Here is a 22,895-nt window from a genome sequence, read left to right as displayed (position 1 = left end):
TTGAATTTCACGTTCATTAGAAAACAAGTAAACGAGAGTATGAGATATGAGAACTGACATTTGACAAAGGCAATCAGCTGTTCCCAAAGAAACACTGTAATGTCCTTGCTCACTTGGCACCATCCAGCCTTCATAGTTTCATATTCTTAGTTATGTGTCATATCTTCCTCACTATGTTGGCTATGTGTTTATTTACTCCTAGCATTCCATCAAGTATGAGAGAGAAGGATTAATTTTAACAGAGTACTTAAGAGCTGACTCTTCAGGCAGAGCATATAAGAGCTGGTTACGAACCAAAAGACCATAGTCTGAACTGTCACTTATATCTGAACACCTCTCCTACCTCTAGCGATCCTCTTGAGCAGTTGCTGCCTGGCAATGATCCTGCCCAGCCTGTACCCAGAACGTCTGCAGTGATGGTCCATTCTCAGGTAGATATCCTGAGTCTCTGGGGTCATGCTGCCCAGACATTCGCTGCCTGTGGATTCTGGGAGCTCCCGAAACATAACTGAGACACTTTACCCCAAACAAGCTGACCACTGGCTGATACACACTCACCCACACACTCTCCCACCAACAGAAAACTTCACATACAGGCGCAAAAAGCCCAAAGTGAGCTGAGAGGGACGGCAGAGTGGAGCCTAGGGGGAGGAGTGCCAACACTTCAGTCTAGCTCTGGAGGTCATGTGACCGCAGAGAGGCCAATAGCAAGGAAGCAGTAGGAGTACTGCCCACCTTGCTGAGCTGAATCCAATGTCTGTGTGAACGCTTGTCAACTTCCCCCTGCTCTGGAGGGAAATATAAATACCATTGGAATGCCTATGAACTGAGTAAGGAGAGCAGGAGTGGAAGAAAGAGGGGTGTGGGAGGGCTTACAAAAATAGTGGTTTTTGGACCCGCCCTGCACTAGAACAACTCATCTGCTGTTGCTGGTCACACAGGTGCCAAGTTTACTGGGCGAGAGTGAGTCTGAACCATTTAGGGAAAACTACAGAGGAGACCAAAAGAGAGAGAGAAGTTGTTTTTCCTAGTTGGAGAATGCAAATTTCGGCTCCCCCACCCCCACCATATAACCCCTACTTCCAGCCGCAGTAAGGCCTCTCAGCAGGTCTCCTCAAAGTGTCAGCTCCTCAGGGGAAAAAGAAATTTTAGCTTGAATACATATGAGTGACCTAGATCCCCTTTACTCAACACAAAAGGAAAGATCAGACTTCAGCATGTCATTTGTTTAGATCTAATGGCCTTCAGTGGCAGGAAATTAAAGCCTTTCCTGATACAAAAAAAATTTAACTGTGTCCCAATTCCATACTACATATTAATAATATTGTATTTCACAATATACTTTAAATAGTACGCAGTTTTGCAGTTAGTAAACAAAGGGTCAAAAAAGGACTTGGTGAAGCAGGAAGAATTACATAACAAAAATACTGAGTCATAATACATTGAGTTGAAAACAAAGGCTAAATGCTAGAAAAAAAAGAAATTTTGGAAAGAACTTTATTATCGTTGTCAGCTGAATACTTTATCTTTTGTTTTCTGAAATCTTACTGGAGTTGTTTCACCATCATCCACATTTTCTTTTTATTTTGTTCAGCTGTGAGCTCCCTCAATAGCTCCACTTTTTCAGTGTGAACACACAACATACTCAAAACCCTGCTTAATTATCATGTAATATAGAACTGGGACACAATCAAACAATGCTCTGGCAACATGGAATATGGGAGTGATCGCCATTTGGGATGATAACTTCTAATGAAATATTAAACTTGTGCCTTGTGTTAGCCGATTTACTGTATGGAACAACGGTCTCCTCACACCTGAAATGAAGTCTACATCCGCACAAGCAGACCCACCCAGTGCCAGTCAGGGCCCCAGCCACTCTCCTTGTCACCGTCCTGGTCTCTGCATACAGGCTTGCCTGTGTAGTAGTAACATGGCGCCATACATGTGAATAGAGCACAAATGGGCAAGCGACCAAGTTAAACACAGCCCCTGTCTGTTCCTCTCCCTGGCTGGCAAAATCCACCCTAGCTTAAGCTCACAAAGACCACAATTCAGCAGCACACTTCAGAGCCCGCTGCACATTTTCATAAACTTCTCCTGGGTTTAATGGCCCTGCCCACACCCTCAGGTGGAGCTATTTTAATACGTGATTGTTGCTTTTTTTAGTTACAAGGTGATGGTGAGACACTATTTAGATTATTTAATTGAGTGGTGAGTCATTTTTACACACTCAAACACCTGTGTTCATTCATACTGTACTGTACATTTAAGGTGTCAGATGCTAAAAGTGAGTGGCAGCATGCATCTCCCTGAACCCGTTTCTGTGTTTTCTTCTTCCCTAGACGTCTAGACAAAGAAATTCACCCAGTGCATCATACGTATCGCATTACAGAATCAATCAACCACTGCTATGCAACATCATAATGAATGAGATTAATGGTGTTTTCGTCTGTCCGCACTCAAATACCTCAGTGGGGATTGCAAAAGAGCGGCGAGATCTGCAGCGCACTCTTTGGATGTCCTTGTGTTTAACTTTGTGCTGCATGCCATGAAGAAATGGCTTTGGTGTGTCCTCAGTGGGAGTGCTGTGTGTCAGGCACAGTGACTCCAGTCCTTATCAAACTTGTTCCAACACGCCTGCGTCTGGGTTTCAGAGCTCAACGACTATACAGCATGGCAACAAGAATCCAGACTCACATTACACACACACACAAGCACAAATACATACCGAGGCTCTGCAAGATGCTTGACTGAGTGGGTTTTATTGTACATTAGAGTGAAGGCAGTAAATGTTATTGTGTGATGACAAATAAAGCCATGTTGAAATGCAGCTTAAACGCAGGCATTTAATACATGCTGAGCCTTCAACCAGTCTCCACTCCAGCGCTCAGCTTCAGCCAGGTGTGATTACAAAAGGGAAACTTATATTCGGAATCATGAAGTCAAATCTCGGGGCCCACAGATGATGAGTATGGAGGCAGCTGAGTGGGGTTTAGACACTGCTGTGATGTGGTTTGATTCAGAGGCAGACACATGTAATCTACGCTGGGCAGTCCTGGCTCTGGCGTGGTTACGTTTCCTGTGGTTAAAGCTTAAGAATAGCCCCAGTGTGACTGAAGATTTCCACCTCATGAGCCATCAAATGTCTGAATCCTGAGCTCAGGTCTGGGAGTAAATCACACTAATACTGTAGGACTGGTTGAGCTGCTCTGCAGGTAACCTGAAGCATTTGGAGAGCCCCTTTTAATGGCCTGGTGTATAAGTTGGCAGGCACTCTACTGCAGACTTTTAAACCCACTACGGCTGTGACTCAGAGTTGACACACTAAGGATCTTTTAAAATTATTCAGACCTTAATCTCATCTTTAGTAGTAAGCACTCCTCGAGCAGCAGCAAGAAGCTACTGGGTTTTCCCCAAAACTGACGTGTGTCCCAAGATATATTTCAATAAATGTGCTCTTAAAAAAATATTAAAGAATATTAGAGAATGTCTCGCAAATTTCTTGCTGTATTTTAAAATTGCCTTGCGATATATTTTTATCAATACAGACTGTGATGATCACATCAGTCAGTATTTGGCTCCTGCTTTCCAGTCAAACTGCAACAGTTAACACCTATTAATCCCCCAGCGGTAGATGATGATGGTAGAGTTTGTTTTGTTTTTTTTAACATATTTGCTCACTGCATAGTGACCTTCAGCACTGCAGCAGAGAACACATACAGTGTAACAATCTGCTCATCTCATCTGATGCACAGAATTTAAGTCCATCAGATCAGAATCCCCGAGTGTGTGTGTATCTGTGACAGCTTCCATCCATCAGTGTTTAGCTTCTGTGATTTGACACACATGAATTTTCTTAATGACTGGCCAGGTACATCTCTGATGAGTTAGAAATAAGCTGTCAGGGGGTGTACTGCACCCGACCTGAATTTCACATCAATCCTCCGCTCCTTCTTTTGATTTCCCTAAAGTCTGTTTTGGAAACGTTTTCCAAAATGTTTTCTGCTGTCTGGCTCAAATATCACATCAGGATTACATATTTAGTCAACTTCAGAGCCACAAAAAACTGCAAAAATATATATTTCTGTAACACACCAAGCAAAAGAGAACAGAATAGTGTTTCCTTGCAGGGATAAAAAAAAAAGTAAATCAATGTTCTGTCCACCTGTCAAGTCAGTCATCTCTTTCAGCCGGGTCTACATGTGGCTCCTCATTGTTTTGTGTGTATGTACAAAGCTCAAGGCCTCAGGACTGGATATACCGCCAGATGCATGGCTCACGTCACCAAGATATCTACGGCATATGAGAGAATGTGAGATTAATGTGTCAGATATCCAGACAATGCAAGACTCAGCTGCTGCATCAGTGGAGCGCCTCAAACAGGCTGCACAGCTGAGCCGAGCACATGTCAAACTTCATGCACAAAATACACAACCTTGTGTGAAATGGCCACTTTGAATACTGTTAAACAAACAGAGCACACCAGCAGTGTGAGATATGTTCTGTTGTATGAAGTGAAACATCTGGTCTTTATTTGCATGACTTCAGCACTTAAACTCCTCCTGATGAAGGATGTAATTCGTGTGGCTTTTCCCGCATGAAGGTGACTGCTCTGGACAATTCACTGCACCTAGTGGTGTAATTTAGTTACTACACAAGTGATTGTTCTCCCTTCCCTTCACACACACAGCACTCCATCATTGCTACAGGCATTAACCTCTAAACATTCAGCGTTCTCAATGTTTCACTGGACTCGTTCCTAAAGTAGCTTTATAGTTTAAAGTTAAATAAATTTGAAATGTTTCAACACTGTATAACATATAATATGTCCAGAGATTCCAAATGCTCAATGCCATTTAAAAATGATTGCACCAAAACATTAAAATGGTAAAGGTGTCAGGTGTTTTTACACAATTTACACACATAAGGCACATTTTTATGTTTGGAAACTTGTGATTTAAACTAGAATTCAAAGACAAAGTTCTGTGTAATTGATGTTTGGCTGTTCAACATGTCTTGTTTCCCCGAGGGACAGGTGTAGTGTTTTAAGAGGTTAAAACAAATACATATATACACTATTTCATTTGAATCGCATTGCTAGGAAACAGCTTGGGTCCATGTGTCTTTCCAGCCACGTATTCATTTTGGCAAACAGAGCAAGATAAAGCCGAATCCATCTGTAATGTTTATATTCGAAACTATATGAAATGGTTTATGCTATTTTAAAGAGAGTGATTGAGAAACAGTTGCAATATTGTTAATTTTACTGATGGAAAAATGAAAGTCTATGACAAGACATTTAGAATATAAAAATAAGAATGCAATACTGTTGATTAAAATTGATTTAACATTAAAATTATATTTCCTAAATACAACTGAAAGCTCTATTACATTATTCATTTGTTTTATGGTAATTTAAGGTTCACTGTGAGCCTTCACACCACAAATCAAATGAGGAAAACGTTAAACTATTGTCCATATTCATCCTTCATGTACTTCCCGTTTCTCGGTACAAAAGTGACCCATCAGCGTCACCCTGCGGCAGGATCAGGCCTGCCGTCACTTATGATGAATAAAGTCAGTGTGAAAGCGCTGTACAGAGATTTCCTACACGTGTGTGACAGGGTCAAAGGCTTTGTTATATCGGTCAGACGGTGTTCAAATTCGGTTCATTCATATTTTAGTTCATTATAACTGCGTACCCTTTTAATTTAATCTTATAGTTAGAACATAAACGTGTCACATTTTCATTTTTTAAGTGATTTGATCACATGAAGCATTTTAATTCAGTCACTTTAGGATAAATATGTTTCCATACTGCATCTAACTTGTTGCCTGAACTTAAAAGAGAAAATAACTACCAATATCAACAGAAACTGATACAATTACCAGATATTTGTCTTTTCTGCAAAACTATATCACATTTACTGTAATTCAAACCACGTAATCATGTCAGTCAATCACTTCAATCTGAACATTAGAATGATTCCGCCATAAAACATGAATTAAGGTTTTGCTGTAGTGGTTTAACCTCCGCTGCCCTCTGCTATAAGTGTGATAAACCGGGCTCAGAGCTGCGTGTACCGGGCTACTGACCTGCCAGTCTCCGCTCTCTGACATTCTTCCAGAGTAAATCCCAGGCTTTGGATGTGGAGCTCCGCAGCTGCTCGCTGAAAGAGCGCCGGAGCTTCAGTTTAGTTGAGTTTCTTTTAGATGTCATCGCAAATCCTCCACTTGGACATAATAACAAAATCCTCCTGGTCTCACACACAAGCCCGTTATGTTAAAGTCTCCGACAGAAAACCACCTTTCCTTTTCCCCGGTTTAAGTTTTTTTTTTTCTATTCCAGCAGCAAACTTGACTTCAGTGGCCGGTCTTCAAACGAAGTTGTCACCATTTTCAAGAAAAAAAATAAACAAATTGGCTATATTCCTCTCTTCTTTGAAACGGAAATCAATAAAAATGAGGAAAAGTAACAATGTGATAGTAAAGCACCTAGACAGACTTTCACACTTCACACCAGATGTGTGTACGCGCGCCTCTGTGTGTGTGTATGTGTGTGTGAAGGGATCCACGCACAGCGAGCGCTACACAGCCGTGATGCCTTCACGTACTTAGGGAAATATGTCGACTGAGCTGAGCTGAGCGCATATGATCCACATGAAAGGGAAGGAGGAATGGAAAGCATGGAGGAGGAATGCCAACAACAGATGGTAAAATGTGTTAAAAATGTTTAACATTAAATGTCACATATTTTATGGACAACTAGCAAACATACATTTTTGTAGCGTTACACGGCAATATTTCATTAAACCTTTAAAGACCATCACCAGTAGGTCTCCATATAGTGTTCCGTCATGGCTGTGTAAATACTAATGTTTCCAAAGAACATCTATAGAGCATTTCTTGAAATTTTGTCAGACAATATAATGTTCAGGTAAAACTGAAAGAATGCTTTATGACAGATAGGCTATAGTATGTTAAGAGAACTTTTCTGGAGAACTGTAATGTTACTTTGAAATCATAAGATAATGTAATAACCTCAAAAAAGCAACATGTTTTGTGCATAAGCTGTATTGATGGCATTGAAAACACTCCGGCTGTATATTTTTTGAGGCTACATGTAATTTCAGCCTGTCCTCACAAGAAAAACGACAGTATTGGTCTAAACATTCGGGCCGGCAAAATGGCCTATAGTTATGTTCAGTAGCCCAACTCTGAGCTATATTATAACTAAAATAAAACAGCCACCAGTTTCCATTATAAGTAGTATTAACAGTTTAAGACCAACAGCAATTCTGTCAACTCAAGTATGAGACTTTTAAGTGGGAAGATGAACGAGGAGTGCCTGAATGCATCATAAGTGACAACCCACTCAACACCCACCACCACCACTACAAACACACACCGCAGCTATCAAATGACACAATTCAAAACTGAGCAATCACTTTCTCTAGTCTCATACTTAAGTATTATCACAAAACAATATGACAAGCTACTGAAAAATAAGTGATTATCAGAATCATATACATTTTTCGTCACTGTCTTAACCTGCAGCAGCTTCTCATTTTTTGTGGATGCCTCTAAAACATATGATTTTCATGGAGCTATTTATTAACTATTATTGGGATTTTAATCTAAATTTCCTGCGAGGACGATGTCATCTATTATTTTAAAGCTTAAAGAGAGTTCACTGCGTTCTCCACGGGTAGATTGGAGTAGGTCAACCCTTTAACAAGACATGGGTTCAGTTTCAGCACCATTTACCTTTGTTGTCACAATATCTTGCACCGCAAATACTGAAGAGAAAAGACAGTCTTAGCTTGTGTCCAAAGAATAAACACGATAAGTCCTTTCTATAAGGCTTCTTCTGCCTGTAAGACAGCAGCAGCTTCAGCAATCATCATACCTTAATTATTTTAGGAATTTCCTCCTATTATTGTGTGCCCGTTCAGGCAGTGCATGACCTAAGAGCGGTGATATCATATCAGCTGCGTTAATTTCTCGCTCACCGTCTGGAATTACTGTTATAACAGGTATAATTCCATTATAAACACACAGTCTTGACACAAAGTAACTGGCTGAAGATTGACAGTTTCTTAAATGAACAAACCTCTGCTGACCTCAGTCTGCCCTCTCCGTGTGAAGCTGAGCTAACATTACTTCATTTCAATAAGTATATAGACCGCATTTGCCACTGAGCAGGATTTACAGACCACTACAAGCTCACATAGTGAGATATCTGCGCAACAAAGGAGTTTGCAGGTGAGGGAAGAATATCAATGAGGGGCTCAGTTTTCAATTTGTTCTGTCTTAAACTGAAATTATGTGCAGTCAGGAGAAATAAACCCAAAAACCTGCTTGTAAAAGTCCCAGTGAACTCTGGTCTTACTGGATCTGACATGAAAACATTAACTACATCTTTCAGGTTCAGTTCAGGCACTTCATTCTCTGCTACGGATCGAACTTTCCAATGAAGTGAAACATCACAGCGAATGAACTAAATCATTTTCACCGTGTCACGGCTTTTCATCTGCGCTCGGATCTATAACTGAATTTGTCACCGCTATTTCAAGGTTTAACAGGTCACAGGAATGAAAGATGTGTGAGAAAATATAGATGCTTCTTGTGGTTCAGCATGGGTCAGAGGGAGGAACCTGTTCGCCAGTGATCAGCATGTAACTATTTTAAGCCCCATTTGTTCAGACCTCAGGCTAAAGTGCAGCTTCGAGGACAAGCACGCACACACATACACACTTGTCTGGAGAACCTGTTTCATTTGATCCTGCGACTTTTCAGGAAGGGTCAGGGTTCAGCCAAGTCAAGTACCTTGTTTTCCGCTGGTCACGTGAAGTATACAGGGTAAAACATTTAAAACGAACACACAAATTCTGATGATTTAACACAAAAAAAGCAACAAATTCCTTTGTAATTCAAGTTAATAGTATATTTCCTACAAAATCCTCCAAACATCATCTGTCCATCATTTCACTAATCCTTAGATTGATGTAGGTTGCTACATGGGGTCAAAAGGATAAAGAATAAGTGCATTAGATGTCAACATGGTAAACAAAGTGGTAAACAAAGTCTCCATCTCCAGGCCCAGTGACTGACAAGACAGGAACGGACACAGACAATACCATTCCTGTCAGCTCCAGACAGTAAAAGTGATGGAAGAAGCGCAGCAACAAGGTTCTGACCTCTCTCGACATGAATCACCAGAGAGGTAAACACAGCCTACCGCTGTTCTTCTCCTCTCTTCCTCTAAAAAAACCCCCTCACACAATAAAGATGAGCATTATCGCGGCGAGGATCATTGCGGCTAGACTATGACTTAGCCTCTGGAGCGATGCTTGGCAGTGGAAGTAATAGCAGATGCAAGGAGAGGAAACATCAATCAGCTTGAGAATGTTTTCCCTTCGCTGACTCACACACTTGTTTGTTTTGGCCATGTAGCTTTAGAAAGCGCTCGTTTCCCGTTTCCCTAAAAAACTGGCACATTTTCTGGGCCATTTTTTTTTTTGTCCACTCTCTCTCACACCATCTCTCTCCCCGTCTTTCATAAACACATACAGATAAACACAAACACACACATATTTATTAGTGCACTAGTTATCTAAATTCCAGCGTTTGTATGTGTGTGTTTGTGCTGCCTGTGTCCATGCCTGATGACTGATGTGGTATGCTGCCCCATAGCTGCAGTGGGAAAATCCCAGATGTGAGGAAACTGATTTCTCCTCCATGATTGGGTCATGTTGTTGGCCAGGAGGTCTTACACCAGGCCCCCTTGAATAGTCTGGGAGATTGCTCTTCACAGCCTAATGGAAACAAGGCTCGGGGAGCGGAGAGCTCTCCCCTTCGCCCCCACCCCGGCCCCTGAGGGCTCGTCCCAGCCATGTGCTATAAATTTCCTGACCATATATTCCCAAGTCGAGTTCATTTTTCCAGAGGAGCCACACATGTGGTGTATATCTGGGTTTAGATTACGGGATTGGGGAAGGAGGAGCTGCCTTTGGTTCCAATCCATTAAAGTGGTCACTAATTCTGTTTTCTTAGAGGACCATCCGTCGTAACGTCATAGTTTCTTCCTTTGCAGAGGTTATCCTTTACCATAGTCATTAATTCCCAAACAGATTATCAATTACGTCAAATCTGTGTTTCCAAATTAGAGATAACACATAAAAAAAACTGTAATTTTTAAACATAATGACTCACTTATTATGTTTATCTAAATCCCCCCACTGCAGTAGTTTGGTATATAACGTTACCTTTTGTATTTAACTATGACACTAAGCGAGGCAAGAACTCAAAAGTTTGTTTCAAAATCATGAAACTGTCTCAGAGGTGAGAGCTCGCAGGGGTCAAAGTTTGTATAAAGAGGCTTGAAGAATGTAAAACTGGCATGACAAGCGTATGTGGCTATTGTTTCATTGAATGACAAAGCATGTAATGTTGTCAGGTCTGAATCTGTTAAGGCTGCATTGCCCACAAAAATGCATGGGAAAACATTTACACCAACGTCCAGCACCTGGTTTCTATTAGAGCAATGAGGATTTAATCACAGAGGTACATTTCTCTCTCAATCACTCTCTTTCTTTTCTCTCTATTTTTCTCTCAGAGGTGGCAGATGTAAAATACAGTAATGTTTTATTGATTTTAAGTATGTTTTTTTTTCTTCCAAGGACCAATTTTAGGATGATGTGAAATCACAAAAGAATACAGATTGACAGGATAACTCTTTAAAAATTGCATCTTACGCTTTAGTGGTAGAGCTATATTAGCCTCCATGAAACAACAGGAAGTTGATGTTTATATTTCAACATGAGACTTGGCCCAAGAGCAAAACTTCAACTAACAGCCTCACAAGGACCAAAGGAGATAAAAATGACATCTGCCTAAAATTAAATTTACAGTAGGGCTTTTGTAGTTTTCTCTTGTATGACAAATGTCCTGCATGTAGAGTCCTATCAGTGATAAACAGAGTTGCCTAAAAAAGGTCTCAAGCTGCTAAACAGTTCAAAACATTTCAATATAATAGGAACCAAATTGTCAGCATGTTACAACGTGGCCGGTTTGTTTTCGAAGCTGAGTTCGATTAGAAACACAGAAGAAAGTGTTTTTTGAATGTAAGAACAAAAAGATGCCTCTCTAATCAAAAACATGTTTTATTTGTACTTTGTTCTCTCTTTAAAATATCCTCAAATTAATGATGAGTTTTTATTAATGACGCATGCGTGGACTCACTGTCGTTGCCTGTTGCCAACGATTCTGCTCAACTCATCAGCCGTGATAAGCTGGAAGTACAGTGCAGGTATTGTTTTCAAAGTGAGACACAAACAGGTCCTGCTGGGCCCTTAACTTTTAAAGCCGGGGATCCAGAGCGCAGAGAGGATGCAGGAAGTCTGCTCTGCCTCTGCCTGCTATTGCTCTTTGATTGTTGAGCCAAATTGTTTAATCAGGTCTGAAACCACAAGAAAGCTGCATTGCTACACTGCCCCAGGACAGAGCCTCCTTTAACGGCATGCTGTGTTTTTTTTTGTTATTTGGGTACAGGTGGAAGTGAACAGCTATGTAAATCTCCAGTAGCATGGTTGCCCGTGGCCTTGCTTCAGTGCAGAAAGACACGGCGTTTGGTGTGAGTCGTGACACGCGCTCGGCCAACCTGAGGATGCGGAGGTGAGGGCTGCAGGCCCAGCGGAGGCGCAGACATTTTGCCTCCCTGCAACATCTGGAATCTCTGTGGTTTATGTGGGAAATTTGGGAAGCCAGTGACAGAGCCAATGTGGTTACTGTATCGAAACCGACCCTGCGGAAATGGTCTTGGCTTGGAAACTGCGTGTGTGTGTGTGTATGTGTGTGTGTGTACACAGAAGAACTAAGGAACTACAAAGTGGATCACAAGACTTGATAATGCTGTGGATGAGAGAAGAGTTATTGTTTGGAGTCATTTCTAGCAGAATGGTCAGCATTCATGGTACAAACACACACACACGCATGCGCACACACACACACACACGCACACGCACAATAGCAGATAACAGGACTCGAGCCTGTTGACCATGTACTCACTACATCCTGGTGTGAGACCTTGATGGAGTGTGGCCCTTGCTGGCTCATTACTTACTAAATCTTGTTTCTGCCTTTCTTCTGAGTTGGCAGCTGAGTGCTGGACCAACCTGTTAGCTTTTGTGTTGCTTCACACACACACACACACTCTCTCTCTCTCTCACACATAAGCACACACACATACACAAGTGCCTGTAGTCCTGCGACTAGCTTGCATCCTGACAGGGCTGCCCACGTCTCTTTCCACTTACTTTACAAAACCCAGGCCTAAATTCCTCAACACACACACACATAGAAAACACTCTCATCTTGGTTGTCATGAGGAAGTTGTTCCCTAAAGGATTTATTGCTGCTTTTTTAATTGGCAGTGTGGATATAATTGGGAATTTGAACAATAAACCTGTTTCCTCTCACTGAAGAATATAAAACTGGCAGAGAATAAAGTTTCTGTTAAAACTACCCCATGAACACACACTCCGCACAATGGCAGGATCAAATCAGATGATTTATACTTGGCAATAAATTATACCCAAACATGATCTGAATTGTTAAACATGATGATCTCATTCAATATAACAGCCTTGAAAAGCATTATTAAATGATATTATGTGCTATTTTATGTGTGATAGCTACAATAATTGCAGTGAAAATGTTGAAATTGCAATAAAAACGTTAAAAGATTTTCAGAGCGGGTTAACCAAATAGTTTCTCAAATGTTTTCACAACCTTGACAAATTACTGTATATACAAAGAGAAGTCTAGAAATACTACCAGGCTTCTTTTTTTCCTTCTCTCTCACTGTCAAACAGCCGAGCTGGCCTCTGCACTCAGGAAACCACAAGTCATTTTCCATCTTTCCATGTGTGGAATTTTTCATGCACTCGTCATGCCAGCAGCACCCTTTATAGTCTGAGCTGGGTCTACAAATGATGACTTGCTTGTAAATTTAGCGCATGATGTCACTGATCTGGTACCTGTTAGCCAATGGCTAGACGGGGAGCGAAAATAACCGTATAATCTCATGAAAATGTATTTTCCTGCTATAGGCAGACTTTAAATCAAGACGTTTCACAATGTCCAGGTCTGTCTCTAAATAGTCAGAGAGGATGAAAACGCTTGGCCATATTCAAACACCGTGGTGGAAAAAATGTGCTACGTTGCCTTTTCTTTTCAATAGCGAAGCCACTTCTAATGATTCTTTGGGGCAAAAGAGAGGTAAGACCGATTCATTGACATGTCTCATTTTCAACCGACTTTAAAAAGTCCTATGTGGTGATGTCTCCTAAAATCACAGCTCTCGTTGTATACCTTCATAAAGAAGACAAGTGTCTCTTTGCCATCAGCATACTCACATTATCCACATTGTTTCCAAGTCATCAAGGGATACATTGGTGTGTCAAATTTGACATTTTTCCCCTGTTTTTTTGTTAAATGAACGATGGCGTTTCTATATCTGTGGGATCAAGTAGCAGCTTTGTTCAAAAGTGAGGAAATATACCTTTAAATTTCCAAAGAGGGACAATTCTAATTTGCATATTTATAAAGTCTTTAATTTCACTTTGAACAACAAGAATATATCACGTTAAATGTTTGGATTCACTGTTAACAGATGCCTACAGTCACAGTTGCAGAAACAGTTGTTCCGAATGATGATTACAATGTATGCTATGTGACCAAAAAAATCATATTAAGGGAAACCTTAATGTTGCAGTTGTCCATAATATTTTAGACAACAGCATGCTTCAAACTTTAGAGCAACAGTTTGAGGAAGACCCTTTCCTTTTTCAACATGAATTAAAAATATTTAATATTTAATATATTTAAAATGATTAATATTTAAATGGTTTTCAGAGTTTGTTCTGGAAGAACCTGACTGGTCTGGACAGATCCCTGACCTCAACCTGATCCAACCCATTTGGGATGACCTAGAATGCTACATCACCCATCACCAGCGCTTATCACCCCACACCAGTGGCAGATCTCACTAATGCTCTTGTGGCAGCAACATCTTTGCAGAGTGACGGCTGATACAGCAGGACATCAGTGCCCATGGTTTTGGAGTTATTAAACAGGTTAAACAACCACATATGGGTGTCCAAATACTTTTGAACATATTTGTACTTGTTTGGCTTTTGTATGTACTTTCATATGTCTGAGTGGTGCAACTAAACTAATACATTTCCAGCAACTGAGATACACTCACCATTCAGTGTATCATCACATAACACACCGCAGAGACATAAAAAGCATGCACGACTTTATGTAATTCTGGGAGGAAAAATGCTACAATTCCTCTAAAATAATCTATTCCTTTAAGGACCCTTGGCCTCCCCTTGGGAGCTATGTGACACTTAGCTAAGTTTGGACCTTTACTGTCACAACAAAAAAAGATTTCCTAATAAAAACAGCAGTGAGGTCAGAATCCAGCGAATAACAACAGAGTTAATGAACCCGCTCACAGCTTAAAACATCCAACACTACATCTGATTTCAATATTCCCCCTGTCAGCCCCTTTCTCTTGTTGAGCATGTTCTGATTACGACTACGAGGGTGACAGGCTATTTCATATTTCCTCGTTTGTTGCCATGAACCTCTTGTGATGTGTATATTATGGTCCCTAACAGGCCTCAAGAGAGACACACAGTGCCGGGCGAGAGAGAGAGACTGCAGCTGTCTGAGGTCAGAGTCAGCCTCCACCAGCAGGCAGTGACCCTGGGTGAAAATGGAGGACTGGGCTCTGAGAACAGCTGAGGAACATGCAGGAGTCAAAAACAGATAAGACAACCCTGCTGTTATGCATTAGTAGCCATGGACATTATATAATACCCATCGGTGCTTCATCTATAACTGGAGGGGTGATTCATATAGCAGTGTATACTCACTGAGGCCCACAGAGGAGCCATTTCACATCGAGATGGAGGCTCACATTGTCCAATCTCACACTGTGGGAGTCACAAGTAAAAGGCTGGTGAAGTGCTTGCAACTCTACTGTGCAATTAATCCAAATCATCAGGTACTTTTCTTTGTGCTACTTGAAACTGTCCTGCACAGTCACCATTCTTCATATTAGTCTTTAGTGTAAAACTGTTAAAAGAAAAAAAAAAAATCTGTGCTTGCTTCACATATATAACATTTTTACATTCGCTAATCAAAACCATGATGTCATGCAGGTATTTCCTCAGGGAAGTGAGGCGTTTTGAGTTACAGGAAGCAGCAACAGAAGAACAACCAGGTAGTTTGCATGAACAAGGACTCACCATGGATCGCAGACAAAGAAAAGAGCAACACCTACAGAAGTACTAACTTCATCAACAGAGAATTCAGGAAAAAGTATGTCACAGTCACTGTTGACACCATCCAACTGGCCTCTGACCTCTGTACCGTACGTGTAGTGCCAAAACATAACAGCTATTACAGCGCATCACTGAGAATGTTGCCAAAACAAAAAAATTGAATCTCTCTGATTACATTTCTTATTTCATTAGAAACATTTGCTACACAAAGCTACTTGATTTACATTCCTCTTGCTTTGGAGCCCACATGCTCACTGTTAACTTAATCTAACATCCACAGTTTATAGCACATGCCAAAGACACTTCTCACAGTGCCAGAAAAGTCTGCGACTTGATTAGATGACCCTGAAATCAGAATCAATAAATCCTTTAAGGCTGCATTTGGGAATCCATTAGCAGGTGACATTTAACACTGACACTGAAGGAAAAATAGCTTAATTAAAACACTCAAACCCCCCGTTTCCCCCCTTTTTTTTTGCAGCATTTCCCTGAGAGTCAGTCACACCAACGTGTGAGGGACGGGAGGCTTTACGTTACTTTCCTTACAAATTGAAAGAAAGTCTCCAAGGGATTCACAGAGTTTCCCCTTTGTTTTTCTTGTAATCAGTGGCAGGAGATTTCCACATTGAAAGTAGATTAGCATATTTATTCAGAGAGAGGATCTGTGTAAATGTGCACAGTCTGTCTGAAACCTCAGAGGCAGAGTGGGAAGCTTGGGCCTGACAGTTCTGGGCCAGAGAGTGCTGTTTAAGCCTCACTTGTGTCATTTTCCCCTCAGACTGACGTTTGGGAGGTGATGTTTATCATAACAAAGCACATGACCATTTATTTGTGCAAGTTACAAGTCAGTGAGTTCTGCATAACTGCTTCTCCTTGGACCCTGTCTCTCCCTCTGTTTTTCTACCCTCTCTATAGCAATCTTTATTTTTCTACTTAACAAAAACACATTTGCAAAACATATATTACCTGTGGACAAAATCACAAATATATCCATATGTCTGCTCACTACTACGTAAATATTTTAGCCCAGACAGATAAAAACAGCTTTATCCTCATTATCTGTACTGTATCTCTGACAGGGTCTTGGCTGGATGTGCCTATATCTTTCAGCATCGCAGCATCACTGTGGATTCATTATTTCGATGATTAATGCCAGTTAAAGCAGCAGAGTTTTGAAGATGAACATGGCTGCCTCCTCTCACCAGAGGAAGCCATTAATTTCCACATTGCAATTAAAGAGACTGTAGGGAATACATTTCCATACAAATTACACTGTGTGAGAGGGAATAAGGCACTTTTGGCTCATCATCTACTCAAGACTTGAAAAATGCTCTATAAACGTTGAGTAATGCCTTCAGAAAATAAACATTTGAGAGGGAGGATTAACCTTTTTTTTCCCCCTCCATAGACCAAATCTTCCCTGAGCGTATCCATATGCGGTTTTTAGGATGGAGTTCTGGGTTTTGTTTTTTGCCTGAGGAAAAACAAAACAACAAGTCAAGAGGGCTAAAAGGTCTAGCGTTTTTTTCCATAAATGCCTTACATGATCTTAAATAAATAAAAACAAGTAGGAAGGGTTATGAAATCCCCTAAACTATTTTTGAAATCTCTGCTTCCTATCTCATTCCTAACCGGTGCAGTGCTTAACAGAGTTGTAAAAGCAGAGAGCAGAGATGAGCGAAACGTTTTAAAGCCCCACTAGCAGACCCTAGAGAATTGGTGACTGATCAACTTTTACCATGCCCTCACTAGTGGGATTCAGTTTTTACAGCAAACATCTTCTAAATGTTACATAGCTTCATCACAACTTCTTGATAAAGAGACTAAGACTAAGCATAGCCACACAGACACAGATAATTTTAAATAAATTTCCACTCTATACACCCTTTAATAACTTGATTTTGTTAACAAGAATGTTTAATTTATGGGCAACTATTGATTACAGTGGTGTGTGCGTACTTGTAAACATGCCGTATGTGGAGACCATGTGCATATGAGAGCAATAAAAAGACACTGCACATTTATAGCACAGAATACCAATGGTCTCACTGCTGCGTCGCTATTTTGGATCTGGACCCAAAGAATGTGCTTTCCTCTCCTGGACAATGTCATTTTAATGAGGTGGACGGTGTTGTTATGGTCGATACTGAGAACCATCTGGCCGCCTCGTATCCGTGTCATAAAAGAGGTCTCCTCAGCCCAGCTGTAAAGTACAAACAGGGAATATCGCACCTAATGTGCCTGACTCTGCCAGCTTTGTCCCTTTTATAGCATTATCATTCTTGGGGCTATTTTATCATTAGATCCCAATTCAAACCATATGTTGATTTCATTTACTTGATGATTAAATAACGTTACAGTGACACTGACTCTGGTCTGGCTTATGTCAGCCAAGACAACCACCTAAAAGGGAAGGCATGTGGTTAAATACACAGCTTGCTATTTAAAAAATCATATGGTGGAAAAATATAATGACAAATGCATTTGAAGAGAGTCTCATAGCTGTGTTGACAAACTTGTTGATGTTACGCACGGTGGTCTCACACTCGTGTTTCCAAGAATTACAGTTTGGAACGACCGGCGATCGGTCACAGCGCATATCTCATGCACACCACTAGACCACACATTAGTTAACTGCTGCATAAAAGTGACATGGAATTTTTCCAGACCATAATGTCCACTTGTGCGGTACCATCATGCACAACAGAGGTCATGTGAGAGTGCAACCTGAGCCTAAAATGGCATCTACCCAAATCCCACAGCTGCCCCCCAAGGGCCACATCACACCAGGCCAAATATTTCCCCTCAGCAAAACAGAAACAATGATCTGGCACGCTGCCTAATTTTAACTGCATCCCGCCAAGTGACCAATATATAAAAGGCCTTTAAAATAAGAGACTTGGACATTCTCGAGACACCGGCTGGGAGGGAGCTTGCCGACACCTGTGGCCGTCAGTCCTACTAACATTGTCTGAGGCCTGAGCAATGCCACCATGCAAGCCAAGACAGTGCAGGATCAACTTGCAGGGAGATTTTCATGATGTGTCAGACAGGAGCGCAGCATTGCTTCAGTATACAGTACTGTAATAACTGCAGACCAAGACTGAACAGATGCCCTTAAGATCAAGCTTTGAAATTGATCCAGACATAAAGTTCTGTCAGAAACATAAAGGCCCCAGGATGTCTAAAAGACAATTTACCATGACAGCAGTGTCTAAATTCAATATTTGAGCATAAAAGTTTCTTTTCATTTTGCATTTCTAATTGTCATTTCACTGCCCAGTGAACAGAACTGATGTCAGACAAACAGAGATCTGATGCCAGCTAAACCTTTATTTCTTGTCTTAGTTAAAAAGGGCAGAAAATGGAAAAGAACATCTGTGAAATTAGTGCAAAGTCTGCATTGATTGGCTGTTTCCTTTCCATCCCAGTGAATGTAAATGTCATTACCATTACATTCAATATCATATAATCATGTAAGCAAAGTGTGTAGTTTCTGCTATAATGCTCTAACTGGTTAACCTTTGTAGAGTCACTAGGAGCTATCCCAGCATGCACTGAGCAGAAGGAAAGAAAAGGGACAGTGGCACTGTGGGTATTTTAGTATCTCCGCTCCACCTGGATTACATGTGTGTAAGTGAACAGAAACCTATGAAAAGATAAAGGGTTGTGACCAGTAACATAAGCACACAGCAACAAAAAGCTTGGGAAAAAACAAATAATTTCTTACCTGAACCTGCTGCATCAGTCATCTTATTAAATGTCTACAAGACAAAAGAAAGAGCAAAACATCAGTAAATGAAGCACAGTAGCTACAGTATATCCCTTTATTTAATTTTGAGAGGACACTACTGAAACCATAGAAGAGAAGAATGTGAGCAAAGACTATAAAACTGAGACTTTGGCTTGAATGTAGCTCTACTCTGAAAGACTAAAAGAAACATTTCTGGCTGTGAAAACCATTAAGAGACACACACCCAGTTCCATGAATTCAGGATTGGAGGATGTCTCCCTGCATTCTTCAATAATGTAATCACTGCCATGATTACAGAGTCAATAAAGAGTCTCTGCAGCAGTAATGGTGGCATGATTTGCCACTTGTAAACTAAGAGGCTGCTGGGCAGACTGTCCTCATGCTATCCCCAATTATCTGTTGTCACTGCAGTGACGATATCTCAGGAAATTAACCAAATAAAAACCACCAAGAGCTTTAAAGGAAACTTTGTTGAACCACATACTGTCTCCCTGGAGTACTAACCAATTAATTGTTAGTATTGGGAAAGTGGCGTATATTTAATTGATGTTATGAGGAAAAAGATGAAAAAGCAAAACTGGATTCTTACTTAAAAGAACAGGTGGAAACAGTGGTCATTTTCATTTTCATGGTTAATTTTGTAAGCAGTAAAATGACTACAGAGGCCAAAGGACTGGAAGTCTCTCCCTGATTTGGACCAGTAGGGATCGCTTCCCTTCTCTCGCCCAACTTTCTCCTCCTTTTCCCCTCTGTGCCCCACTGCTCTGATTTATACCCTTGTTTGCTTGCCCTGTTTTCACATTTCTCCCTGGCAGAGACAAAACTCTGCATAAACTCCTAGCCTGCTTGTTTCCGATACTGTTGAAACTCTGTCGTGACAGTCAGTTGGCACTCAGCCCATGTGGTGCTGATTCAAATTTCTATCAACATTACTGCAAAGGTTTTCTTGTTAAGTTGGACTCAACACAATAAGTTGGTCGTGTATTGCATGTTTCATGAGCGCCATGGCCTTGCAGTGTTGTCATGGCAGCAGAAATGCTCAGTGTAAAGAAAGACTTGGCTGGATGAGCCAACCTATATGGCTGCCACTTCGCTGTGACAACAAAGAGACCTGATTGGCTGGACTAAACAGGACAGGTGGTTTTGTTATAAACTGTCTTTCTTTATTACATGCTCTTTGACACTTTTAGGCCACGTAGCAAATGAGGTCGGAGGACAGCAGGTGCTTTGCAGTCCACTTTTAATTTTTTAAGTGAAGAATACGATTTAAAGCAGCAAAAAGCCAACTCTCTGACTCTTATTCAACAGAAAAACAGGGGAAAATACAAAAACAGGTCATAAAAGTAATGCTCATACCTGCACGCAAGTATTTTTACCTCTGTTTAAACATGGAAGAGGTGTGCGGGGCCTCTGAAAACTATGAGGTGCAGCCACTGATGTATCCCTCATTATTGACTGTGAGATTTGGCACAGTCTGGAAGAATTTCATCACACATCTAAACACTTCTGTAACAGAGTTCAAAGGCAAGGCTTGATGTACAGAAACAAGGGTCGTTATCTCTGTGCTCTCAAAATCACACACTACATGTGTCTTTGAAGGAAAGGGAGATAGGGCTGTCTTCTGTTAATGCAATGGACCTGATAAATCTCCAAAGACAAGCTTTAGACCCAGTTTCAGAAATAAACTCGTGAAAATTAGCACTCCAAAAACCAGATGCTGGGCCCCAGTGGAGATGTGCCGATTTGACAAGGCTTCAAAGACTTGAAAACATCATTCTCTCTCTCTTACTCGACAGCCAAGAGAAAGTATTCCATCCTGGCATATCTCAAGCCATGACCCACTTTAAACACGCATTGACCTAGTTCAGTCCAATCTCAGTCAGATGGTGGACACATGTCAAAGGTTGCGGGTCAGGAAAAGCGACATCGTCTACACAGGAGAGGCACGGAGTCCCTTTCAGGGCTGCTCCTTGCTTACACCAATAAGGATGTTTATAAGGAGTGACAGGTCTGTGTGGGTGAATGATAGCTGCTGTTCCAGCACAAATGACACCCTGAATGAGAGTCAACAGGGCACTTACAGGACCGGTCAGTCTGAATGACAGAGCAGCACATCCTCTGTTTTGCCAGTGTGTGTCAACACCAATTAAAAGTAGGAATCCTCAACCCAAATACATCTCTAGTCACCAATAATAGAACATAATAGAACAGTAAACAGATGCCCTCAAGCAGACTTTATGCTCAACAGCAAAGTCAGCAGTTAGGGCTACAAGTACCAATTATTTCATTATCAATGAATCTGTCTTATTTTTTTGATTAAATGACTAATCGTTTAGTCCATAAAATGTAAGAAAATAGTGAGAAATGATGGTTATGATTTGCCAGAGCCCAAGATGATGTCCTCACATTGCTTGTTTTGCTCAAACAACAGTCCAAACCTCACAGATATTTGATTTACAGTAATATAAAACACAGAAAAGCAGCACATTTGATAGGCTGGAACCAGCAAAGGTTTGCTTGATTAATGACAATTAAAAAGATATATTTATATTTTTTTTGTCTTCCTCAGCTTATCAAAATTAAAACTATTGGCTTGTTTTGAAACATTATTGATGTAAACAAACCTTTATTAGTATCAGAAAACATGAATAACTTGGATTTAGTTCTTGTCTCGTGTAAATCTCTATTAAAAGATGTGTTGGTCAATTTGGGGAGTGATTGCCATTTTCAGAAAAACTAGCTTTGCAGTTGAATAGTTTAAAATTTAGACATTCTTTGCTCTTTTCTATCAGTGTCTCTACATTTTAGGACAATGGCTGTTACGCAGTCTATTGACAAAGGGAACATACCATATTCTTATAGTCTTTGTGTAAGTAATGATATGAAAAATAAACATAAAAATAGAAATAATATTTATATCCAATGAGATAAAATCTTACTCAACATCCAACACATTCCAGCTAAGATTAGCTCTACATGCATGATGTGCTGCAGATTGAGGGAGATATGAGGTGCATTCCAGTTTTTAGAGATCATACAAAGACAGGGGGAAGTCAAAGGTTGTCGTGCAGGTGCCAAAAACTTTTACCAAATACTTCCATAAAACATCTCTCACTCAAGCTGTAACTGGCTCACACGTTCGGTTGGTTTATTCTTAGACTCTGAGACTGTGATTCAATCTGTATTGCATTCTTGCTCCCTGCTGTCAGAAGTTTCATACGGACTCCAGAGCTCTTGTGTAAGAGGGGACAGAAGAGGAAAAATCTCTCTGCATGTGCAATACTGCTGACATGTCGTCTCATCTGTTTTTGGAAACTTTTCAGGGTCACAAACAAACATAAACTCGAGCTTTCGTTAAGCTCATAAGATCCCAGTGTCATAGTGAGACACACTGGAAGCAATTTTCAGCCTCCAGAGCTCCCAGTGTTCCGTGCAGAAAATTATCAATTTCTTTCCCGCAGAGATTACTACTAAATGAAAATCGTATTTCAACTCTCACATGAAAAACAACATTAATAGTGTGATTTCTGTGAAATTAATTATTTTATATTTGAAAAATATTCATCCTAGAGTCACAGAACCTATTAAACCTAGATTGCCACAGGGTGACATGTGATCTGGGGCCTACTTAAAATAATTACGTTCAAGGTTATGTTGCAGCCAAAATACTCTTCTCTTCAGCATTCGTGTACATTCCCAGCTGTCTTTGAGCCAAGTTTTAACCCATGCCGCTGTCATTTTCAAGAGGTAGTTATGGGTTTGTTAAAAGAGACAGGTGG

General features: G+C 40.7%; 1 protein-coding gene across 3 annotated transcripts in view; it reads right to left on the bottom strand.

Moving 5' to 3' along the window:
- Nucleotides 1-22,895, bottom strand: part of stard13b (StAR related lipid transfer domain containing 13b) — a 60,900-nt gene that overhangs the window by 25,815 nt on the left and 12,190 nt on the right. Inside the window, exon 5 of one of the 3 annotated variants that reach the window (XM_067595174.1) lies at nt 19,093-19,126. In XM_067595174.1, coding sequence (XP_067451275.1) covers nt 19,093-19,126 — 34 coding nt within the window. Of the gene's footprint in view, nt 1-343; nt 656-6,099; nt 6,555-19,092; nt 19,127-22,895 lie in introns of those variants that run through there. The other 2 variants (XM_067595176.1, XM_067595175.1) reach the window with 2 other exon arrangements.

Source organism: Thunnus thynnus, chromosome 7, assembly GCF_963924715.1.
Source record: "Thunnus thynnus chromosome 7, fThuThy2.1, whole genome shotgun sequence".
Classification (NCBI taxonomy): domain Eukaryota; kingdom Metazoa; phylum Chordata; class Actinopteri; order Scombriformes; family Scombridae; genus Thunnus; species Thunnus thynnus.
Note: the sequence above shows the minus strand (reverse complement) of the source record. Positions and strands in the feature narration are given on the sequence as shown.